General features: G+C 37.5%; 1 protein-coding gene across 1 annotated transcript; it reads left to right on the top strand.

The window, feature by feature from the left end:
* The first annotated feature begins 276 nt into the window (after nucleotides 1–276).
* On the top strand, nucleotides 277–9,843 carry LOC135199939 (uncharacterized). The gene is made up of 2 exons (XM_064228059.1): nucleotides 277–540; nucleotides 9,700–9,843. The coding sequence occupies exons 1-2, from the start codon at nucleotides 277–279 to the stop codon at nucleotides 9,841–9,843; spliced, it is 408 nt and encodes a 135-aa protein (XP_064084129.1).
* The last annotated feature ends 1,203 nt before the right edge of the window (nucleotides 9,844–11,046 follow it).

Below are 11,046 nucleotides of genomic sequence, written 5' to 3'. Positions count from 1 at the left end.
GGGAGTAAAACAAGGTTCGAAATGAGTTGCTCCAGTGTGGGGTGGAATTTGTTTCAATCCCCCGGGCGCCTCACATTTTGGAGGAGCATGGGAGGGGCGATTGATAGGTAATGTGAGGAGGGTCCTGGATGTAGTCTTGGGGACACAGCAATTGGATTATGAGGGATTGTGTACACTCTTTTGTGAGGTGGAAGCAACAGTTAATAGTAGGCCCCTTACCATTGTCACCTCAGACAGTAGAGACCCAGCTCCACTCACACCAAACAAGCTTTAAACATGGGAGAGTCACCCGCAGGGCGCCATGTTGCAACAGGTAGCTACTCGAAGCAGAGATGGAAGCAAGTGCAGCACATGGCTGAGCAGTTCTGGGCACGTTGGAAACGCGAATACCTGTCGGGGTTACAACAGCGACAGAAGTGGTTCAAGGAACGACGAAACGTCAGGGTGGGAGACATAGTCCTTATGGTCAATGAAAGTGTAGCACGCTGCCATTGGCCACTGGCTCGAGTAGTACAGACTAAAGCAGGGAAAGATGGACTGGTTAGGACGGTGACTGTCAGAAGGGAGGGCAAGGATTATGATAGACCACTGTCGAAACTTGTTTTAATTCTGGAGGAAGAGCAGGACCTAGTGGACAATGCTAGGCAATAGGTGTTGAACCCTCTTGCGTCAAGAGGTTTCAAAGGGGGGGGCGGGTGTCGACGCGGGAAATTTGTTTGGGCATCTTCTCTGCGCGACTGTAAACAATATGTCCGCTGCGCGATGAAAAAACAGCTGTTTTTGTGGGTAACGAAAAGTTTGGTAATTGAATTTTGGGCCACTCGATATAAGACATAAGCGTATACTCTTGTCCCATAAAAAAAAAAGGAAAAAAAAAATTTATTTACGAGTGAACAAGTTCCCTTTTGTGGGCACTAAGGGTGATTTTGGACGCTTTCCCTATTTCCTCTCTCTTCATGACGAGCAAGAAAAAGGAACATCGGCTCGGTTTCCCGCCGCCTGGTCAAGTGCGTGGGAGGGAAGCTCGCTTTGTGTTTTAAACTAGAAGCAGACGGATGTGCATGGCCTTGAGGAAATTAAGCGATTTAGGAGGTAAGCATTGCAGTGTACTGAGATTCTATAAACTAAGAGCTAAGAGAGGGTTGTTGCTGATGAATAACAGTTGATAGCTAAATAGAGAAGTGAATATGATGGAAATATAGGCTCGTTTAACAAGTGTCCTAAATAGAGAAGTGAATATGATGGAAATATAGGCTCATTTAACAAGTGTCGTTAGGGGTCATGTGCACAAATTACGATGCCGTTCCCCTTCAGGAATGTAGGCAGTGGACCACGAGGGGATTAAGACGGACGGTCCTTACGGTGGGAAAGCAAACGATTTGGTAAGTAAGAGTATTATTTTTGTTAAGAGATCGCTCATGACATTTTTGGTTCCTCGAAGTGCATGGTAATTAATGCCTAGGTATATTTCTTAAAGATTCTAATGTGCAATTATTGTTATTTTAACCATTGTGATTCACTGAGAAATTGATTCTAATGTGAGTTAAGGGATTTACCTGTCCTAGTGTTAAGGAGTTTTCATTTAACTAAAATGGCAAAATTGTCACCACTGTGAATATTTATGTTTGTTCATTTTTTCAGTGACCGATTGTAATAAAGGAAACTATAAGACAGTCGCGTATCACTCAAACCCACGTTGGGCCGCCCACACTATTGTGTTGGCTGTGTGCCAAATCTTTTTCTGTTTTAGGGTTTGGGGCTAAAGAGAATCCCCCCCCCCCCTCTCTCTCTCTCTCTCTCTCTCTCTCTCTCTCTCTCTCTTGAGCAACTGGGAATCATAGGGTTCGGATTTTTTCATCATCCCAGTTTTAGAAAAAAAGAAAAAGAAAAAAAAAATCGAGTTCTTAATCCCGAGACGAAGAAGACGACGCCAGAATCGGAGCAGAAATAGAAAGAACGAAAAATGTCCAGACGAAAGATAAGGATTTTCCTTGATGTCAGGATCGACTCGGGCTTCCTGTCATCATTCTTTACTTTCTCTCTCAGCCTCTTCCTTATTTGCCTATTCTCCTCCTCTTACCTCAACATGTTTAAGTTTTTATTTTTAGTTTTTTATTGTCTCCTCCAGAAATCAATAAATGGCAACTGTTAACATTCCACTTAATACTTTTTTTTTTTTTTGGTCATTTAGCTCCTCTTACCAATTCTCTTTGACCTGAAAGACGACTGACTTTTGAAATGACGAAGTTGATGATGATGATGCTCTACTTTGCTTGCTTTGAAGTGCCTGCTGCTTTTGGTTTTAGGTTTTTGAGGGCTGCTTTTTGCCCCCTCTTTTTTTTCAGGGTACCGATGGTGAAGCAAAACGCTCTGTCACTTGTTTACTTACCTTTGTATATAAATATATATATATATATTATATATATATATTATATATATATATGTATATATATATATATATATATATATATATATATATATATATATATATATATATAATACATATTGTGTGTGTGTGTGTGTGAGTGTATGGTATTGCCTTCATCTGTCTGTGCCATTCATTGGAAAGAAGTAATAACAGAAGGTAATGGGAAATACAGAATGAAAAGATCGGTAATCAGAGAGAGAGAGAGAGAGAGAGAGAGAGAGAGAGAGAGAGAGAGTGTGTGTGTGTCTTTTACCTATCAATCCAAACTGCTCCCCAACTCCCCCGCCCCCCTCCCCCATCTCTCCTCTCTTTCTCTGTTACGCAGACACACGTTATGTAAGGTCAATTACAGAGCTAATCACCACCCTCCCCATTAAATAAATTACACAAATGTGAAGCAATTAATGTCGTATCACCTCCCAGGATTCTGTAGAAGTTTTCTCTACAGTGAAACTCAAGTATGCCGCAGATATGTGACTACGTATGACGCCGTCATTCATACAATGGCGCTGTGAACCATTCAGATGATTTTATGGCTTCGTTCAGGAATTTCTTTTTTCCAACAGCAAATTTAAACATTCTTTTGACATTCGAATATTCAAAGACCTTTTTGGATGATTTTTTGCGTCTTTTTTTTGGTGGGGGGAGGGGTGGGGAGGAGGTATTTTGACGGATGATAGTAATACATACATTTGTTTTTGAAAATTGGAGTTTGCAATAGGAATTATTGCTTTGTTTTTTTGATTTTATTTAATTTTATTTCTTTGCAGACAATATTAAAAAGTCGTAGAAGAAAGTAATTCAGATACTTTTTACTGTTCATAAAAGAAACTTCATTTTAATATATGGTGATGGAGAGTATTAGGGACCCTCAAAATATGAATATATTTATACAATATACTAAGGCGTATATTTTTCTAGCAGAAGAATTCAACAGAACGCTGAAATTCAAATATGCGAATTGTTCTCTGTGGACGTCAAAATACCCATGTTTTTCTGAGCTATTTTATGATAACACACAATGCGTAATTATTTTGTCCGTTTATACACACACACAGATACACACACACACACACACACTCACACACACACACACACACACACATATATATATATATAATATATATCTATTATATAATAGTATTAATATATCTTATAATTACAGACTGTTGTACGGAAGCTAATGAAGAAATATATGAGAAGAAAAGGAGGAAGAGCTAGAAGAAAAAATAAGGAAAACTGGAACTGAACTGACTTGTCAGAAACCTAATGAAGGTAAGGGACAAGAATTGAGGAACAACTGAAAGAAAATTGAAAAATAAAAACTTGGTTGAACGAGGTAAGGAAATTGATAATTGCAGGAAGGAGAAGAAAGAGAAAAGAAAACCAAGATGTAGAGCTCCATTTCTGTCTGTCAGGAATTCATCGAGAGACAAGAGAATCAATCTATCGGCCTTGTCAGATATTCTTTGTACCACAAGAGATGTCGGGTTTAATGCTTTACTTGAAGTAGATTTCCGTGGGAAAGATAAAGGAACAAAATGAAATTCCCATTGTTAGAATGCAGGTAAATACAGTGAAAGACATGAGATGTGTATAGGCCTAAATTATGTTCCATTTCACATAAAGGTTAATCTCCTCTGCCCAAAATAAACATATTTTTCAGTAATAAAAAAACATTAAAAATTTTTATTGAAAATTGAAATTTACATCCTCTTATAAAATAAAAATAAAAAATGTCCGTATCAGTAGTATGGATATCAATCGTATTTTAAAACGTAACAGAAAAAGAAAAGCTCCCTAACCCCTTCCGGAATAACTCTGTGATCGCTCGGTAAAATATCATGAGAATTCATGCATTCCAGATGCACACACTCACTCTATATATATATATATATATATATATGATATGATATATATATATATATATATCTATATATATATATATATATATATATATATATATATATATATATATATATATATATATATTGTACTCCCTTTTTTGAATGAAGATATACTGGATAATATTAGATTTTATTTCCAGCTGAAGTGAGAACTGCCATCAATCCCTTGTTGCGAGAATGATTAGTTTTTAATAAAATCAGTTTTTTATCATTATATCAGCACATCAGAAACGACACTTTCTTACAATAATTCTACTAATACCGCCACTATGTTTAGTAGTCATCGCTTCTAATGTTTATACTTTTAGTAATATCAACCATGAATCCTTATAGACACACTTGAAAGACTTTTGTAATGTTTCATTGCGTATTTGAACTGCAATTTTCGAAGTCTCGTTAACAGTTCGTCGAATTTAACCGTTCAACAATTGTTGTGCATTGCAATGGTGCAATGGGACATTCAAGCTCTAATGTGCAATTTTGGATTGGGAAACAATTAGGTCGTACTTTCGCGAATTCCCGGAAGTAACAGCTTTGCATTAATTTCAGAACTGGTAACTAAATGGCCGTTTTATAGGAAAGTGCTGTTCAAATGTTTTCAATAATATATCCAACCCATTGCATTAACAAAGGTTAAATGTAACGTTTAAAGTGTTGATCTCCAAGTTACGTTGGTAGTCGCTGGGTAGTCCTTCAAGAGTCCAACTTAGGTCACTCACAAGTCCCTCAATGGTCGGATAACAGCCCCTTAAAAGTAAAAAAAGTCAACCGAAAGCCCCTCGAAGTTCCTCGACGGTCATACAAAAGGATCTCCCAAAGTCCCGCAAGAAAGTCCCTCGACAGTCATTCACAGAAATGAAAGTCCATTCGAGTAGATACATAGTAAGTTACTGTAAATGTCAGGTCACAGACGGAAGGAGACTTAATATTCACTAGTCCTAAGTGGAGAGAGAGAGAGAGAGAGAGAGAGAGAGAGAGAGAGAGAGAGAGAGAGAGAGAGCAAGTTATAAATAGAATTACACTCAGCATTCAACCAACGTGATAGTTATTATGTCATAATGGATCACAGTCACAGCTCGGCATGAGAGTCACGCTCTGATGGCATTTGATTCTCCTCTCCCTCTGAATGCATTGCAGGAAAAACGTTGTTGCCCCTTGGAAAAGCAATAAAGAGTCATCATCGAGAGAAGTACAAGGCGATTGCATCAATCCTGCCGGGGATTTCCTTTAAAAAACGCGACAACAAAACGTTCATGAAATCTCCCATAATCAAGTCAAATAATAGTTACCTTTCAAATGGAAACTGTTTAATTGTCGTTATGTAATTATTAACCTATATTCAGGAAGTAGTATTTATTCCAAAATCGAGGCGAGAAGTTCCAGGTACTTGATTATATGTTTCTAGATTTCGCGTAAATATGGACATTCTTAAGCCAAGATCTCTCTACCTACGAGAAACTGTCGTGGGTTGAAGGTGATGCTTGGAACGGCGAACTGCAACTCTATGATAAAGCAAATTTTATGTAGATAAGAGTATGATTTTCACCCTAACGAGCGATATTCAAGTCATGAAGAGGCTAACCACCAATGATCTGTATAGCAACCATCGTGGCGACCAGAAGGAACCAATCAGGTTGCAGTTCGTGACTGTACGTCTGCCAAACGCCTCTAGTTAAGTTGGTTACCAATGCAGCATTTATTGCAATTTATTTCACGCCGGAGGACTGAAAATATTACGCAATTTTGTGCGATTTTCATTCGTTTACTGAAGGTTGAATTTCCCCGTCTAGTGTACGATAGTGTGAAGTGTTGCTTTGGTTAAGGGTAATGAAGCGAATGAGTAAATGCCAAAATTAACGCTCATGTAAATTATTTATGAGTTCTTTCTATGAAACCAATGTTTCTGCTGAAATGCTGATCGTCATTCATCAAGTTGGAGAGTCTTGTGAAGTGATACATGGGGGTGAACTCGATGATTGTGTAACAGAAGGTAAAAGATAGTAGTATATATTGCCTAGAATGAATGTGAAAAAGTATTGTTCTTGATAAACTTGAAGTTGGGGAGGGACTCGGCGTTGGGAAGTTTTTATGTTTAACGAACGTCCTGGACTAGAAAATTTTGATCAAAGGTATACACAGAGCGGTATCCACATTCTCTTATGATAGGCAGTTGTTGAAACCAGCATTATCTTATTCCTGCTGCTTTGTGAGGACAGAGAAGCCGAATGATGCATAAATGAAAGGAAGTGATACAGAAATATGGTTTATATTTTTATTTGGATGGTTTCCAGTTGCCAGAATGATCTATACCCAACTGCCCGAAAATAAAAGCCTCAGAAGTATTTCCCACTTGTGAAGGCTTCAGTCCTCGTTGCCCTTAGTCAGTACTCGGAAGACCTTCAGGGGGAGGGCTGCCCCATGACTCATTAGGATGACCTGTAGAAGTACGTTTGTTTGTTTGTTTGTATGGTGTTTTTACTTTGCATGGGACCATGTGTTATTCAGCAACGGGACCAACGGCTTTACGTGACTTCCGACCATGTCTAGAGTGAACTTCTACCACCAGAAATACAAATCTCTCACACCTCAATGGAATGTCCGAGAATCGAACTTGCGGCCACCGAGGTAGCAAGCCAGCACCATACCGACCAGGCCACTGAGGCGCTTGTAGAAGTACATGGCCTCCTAAGGAAGGACTCGAGACTTTTATGAAGGGTGAGGACTGATGTACTGTTGAAAGATAGACCGAAGGACGAGGCAAGGTGAGGATGGTAGTCATGGGAAGACAACCATCGCTTCTCTGGTTGTTGTTGGTGAGTGTTCCGATAATGATTTCTGCAATAGGTCTAAGGTGGCATCACCTGAACCCCATTGTAGTGTTATATTTTCAGGTGTTAATATATTGCTTGTTCTTTTGTTATTCATTCATTGACTAGTTCGTTTGTTGTTCGTTCATTGTTTTACTTTAATTATTCACATAAGACATAAAGGCGTCTTTCTCTAACATTTATTAATTTTTATTTTACGCGTGACTGAAGCATATGTATACTATTTAGCTTTTTGATGCATTTCCCACTGACTAGTTATTAGTGAGGCATAATTCCACTGCGTGTTCGAATGTTCATGTTTTACGTATGTTTGAGTTTAAAAACTGAAAATAAATATGAATTTTATCCTTATTTTTTTAAAAACAAAATGTACAAATTGCTTTAAATTTGTAAACAGCTCAGATCAAAAAAAGGATACGATCATATTTTCAAAAATGTTTTGGACAGGATATTCTGTCTTTATGCCGAAAGAAGTTTAGTTTCCCCAAGTTTAAAATTTGGTTAAGCGGATTACGAGAACTTGAATCTTGCAAACTTTAAAAGTTTATCTTATAAAATGCTTTTAGTTGACAGCGAAGGTTCCCTTTAATGATGGGTTGTCTTTGATGTAATATATAATTTTAGTATCAGTACCTATGAGTGTCCCATAATATAAATACACGACTACAGATTTTCATGATAATATATACTTCCTGGGTTGAGTCAAGGCAGCATCAACATCAAACTTTTTGTGGTCATCATTAAGTGTCATAAGTAAATCTAATAAATCTTTGCTAATTCACTAAACTATGTATGCACGTAAGGGCACCCCGAGATGTATATATATGAAAAGTTACACGCAATTTTATCAGCAGTATTTTCATTTTTGCCTCGCTCGCTGATCGGGTTGTGGGATTTAGGTAAATAATAGATTATGTTGTTTTTCGTGGATTCTGAGAGCGCTGGCCTTTTTGCCAGCACGGGCTTTGTTCTCCTTGAGCAGCCTTGTAACCAAAGTACAGAATAGGGTAACACTTACAAGCAAATGAAGATCGTTAACGCTGTGAAGCCACTTGAGTATTGGAACCTGAACGCTGAATTAATGAAAGGCTGCAAGGACGAATCATCTGAGGATTCGGTTGAGTCCTTCCTGATTAAACCCTTGTCTGCCAACCGCTGGGGCGTGAGTGAACACCTTTCCTTCGGAGGAGAGGTTTATCCGGATTATTCTGATACTCCCTTAGGACTAAAACGGATATTATTGGCTCGGTGAAATCGTGAAAAGCTGCTTGTTTTTCTGATCCCCTATATAGTAACAGCTTTTGTATTTTCAAGAGCTGGTGGTATATGATTTATTATTTAACGTTGTCCCCAGAATATCATGTACGTCGTTGGGCTTTGTAAATAGTAGTAACCCCCATTATGGTCTTTGCTCTCTTTTGGTTGTTGCCCCCAGGGGCAGTTTGGATTACTGAATAGATGCAGGGCTCATTTGTCTTTCTTTTTTTAAGTTTGGTCACATTTCGTTTCCTTCGTTTCTCACTTGTGTGCCTGATTAATAGGCGACATAGGCCTATTCTTTGCGATATTTTCTTCTGATTTTCTTTCGTCTTTTTTTTTTGGTGTAATTATACATGTTTATGAGTCCATATTTACCATTCGTGATACAGTCTGAATTGTCATCACCCTGGGAGGCACAAACCCGCGACATCTGCTCTGAGCGGCATGCACGATGCTAGCCACCACGCTTGCGGACCAGTAAATTATATGATAATGAAGGCAGGAGAAGAAACTGCTGAAGGAAGTCTAAATATTTAATGAAAAAGAGAAGTGCAATGAAATAAATAAATGGACTTAAATGGGAAGACATGAGGTGTCTACTCAATGTCCGAAATAGACAGGAAAACATACCCATGTTCTAAAGCCTTGGACGTGAGGGCAGATTGTCCTAATTCCGGAATTGTCGGAACTGGTCGAGCAGTCTGTGGTGAAAGGTCATCATTCCCCGTATTACGATTTGAAATTGGTAGCCAACCAACCATGAACATATAAAACAGAAAATCATTTTTGTCACAAAAATTAACAAACATGCCTTCATGGTTCCTAGCAACAGTTTTGCTCTCATTGAGACATTCAGCCTCGTTTCGGATATGTTTTGTGCCCCTGAACCTAACTACTATTTGGTTTAAAACTGAAACAAAAATTTGAATAATTCTTTGCATTTTCGATATTAAAATATTGGTGCCATTTTTTATAAAAGAATTACGCAAAGCTTTGGAATTAACTTTACTGCAACAGCGACAAAAATTCTCGGCATTTGAAAAGCGCTTCCATCATTATTCACGATGATATTGTTGGGGAGGGTTCCATGAAAATTGTTTAATAATGAATATAGACAATTTTGTAATTGCAATGAGTGTTTGTGTTTGAATCGTGCTTCTACGTCCTTTCGTCTTTCAATGGAGAGTCGTAGATCTGAGTTCGGTGGACACTTGTGGGGTCACAACGCCAGGGGCTTCCTCAATAATTCCTGACCTTTGTTCTCCTTCAGATGTAGAGCCGTTCTTCGTCTCAAGCCTCCTCCTCCTCCTCCTCCTCCTCCTCCTCCTCCTCCTCCTCCTCCTCCTCTCCTCCTCCTCCTCCTCCTCCTCCTCCTCCTCCTCCTCTTGAGAACAAGGGTCACTCGAACATTTTGGATTGACCCCCATAAGTCGATGTGTATATACTCTTACATTCATTTAATGTTACCTCACAAAAGCCAGACACCTTAACCTTCATAACACGTATTAAACAACTGAATACTCTAAAGGCAACAGTGATCCCTTAACCCATTCCTAGTATTGCAGAAAATCAGGACTAAGTTCATCAAACACGGTGTGAGGTAATCTTGTAAGTAATTAAATTAATCAAAGGCATCACTCCATCAACAACTTTAAAGTCTAAGTATTTCCTGGCTTCAGAAGTCTAAGTACTTCCCTGGTTCTAAGTCACTTCAAGTTAATTGAAGGAAAGCAAATCAATTACACCACTATGTCTCTACCTATCATCAATATAATCAAATGCAAATATACTGGTATAAAAATAAAAACCACTTAATTTTAATATTTTAAAATATATACAAAAATTTATTATTAGATTCAAAATTTATAATTGTGAAATTCACAAATATCAGGGAAGATTACTGTTACTTGAAAACAAAGTAAAGTTTAATTAATTCTTGAATCAAATTAAGTAAAATTAAATCAAAATTAATTTATCACAAAATTCAAGAAAATTAATTCAATCTAAATTCAAAAGTGTTAGGCAATAATTGAAAATTTGAAATTAATTACAATGTTAAATTTAAATTAAATGTGCAATGATTACGCAATGAAAACAAATATCTAAGTCAATTAAATTGTGAATGCAAATGAAAATATAAAATAAAAATGGCCACACTTCAATAAGAAAATGAACACGTGCACAAACAGTGGAACAAACACACACAAAAAAATCAGCAATGTGTAAAAGTGTAAATCTTTTTCACTCAAAACATTATAACCATCAGTTTTTACCAAACCTTCATAACCACCTATTATTAGTTATCAGTTAACCAAACCATCATAACCATTAAATATTAGTTATTAGTTAATCACTGTTCCTAACAATTATTAGTTATTAGTTAACCACAGTTCCTATCCGTTATTAGTTGCAACTAATAAAAATACAACACACTTTACCTTGGTATCAATTTCTTTCTTTCTCTGCTGCAGGCTTGAATCACACTTTCACAAAAACCAGGCGCCGTTACGAAACAATGTTTGTTCAGATTCCACCAACGAAACTAAATAACACTAAATAAACTCTAAGAAATATCAAATATTGAAATTCTAAGTTACAAGTGACCAGTTTACGTTACGTTAAT

The sequence above is a fragment of the Macrobrachium nipponense genome, chromosome 26 (genome assembly GCF_015104395.2).
Source record: "Macrobrachium nipponense isolate FS-2020 chromosome 26, ASM1510439v2, whole genome shotgun sequence".
Classification (NCBI taxonomy): Eukaryota; Metazoa; Arthropoda; class Malacostraca; order Decapoda; family Palaemonidae; genus Macrobrachium; species Macrobrachium nipponense.
The sequence above is the reverse complement of the archived record's forward strand: the minus strand, read 5'-3'. Positions and strand labels throughout refer to the sequence as shown.

Excerpts from the sequence above, each read along its gene's own strand:
- LOC135199939 (XM_064228059.1), top strand. The coding sequence starts at position 277 with ATGGGAGAGTCACCCGCAGGGCGCCATGTTGCAACAGGTAGCTACTCG. Across the intron at positions 541-9,699 it reads AAGCAGGGAAAGATGGACTG|AGCCGTTCTTCGTCTCAAGC; the intron begins GTTAGGACGGTG and ends CTTCAGATGTAG.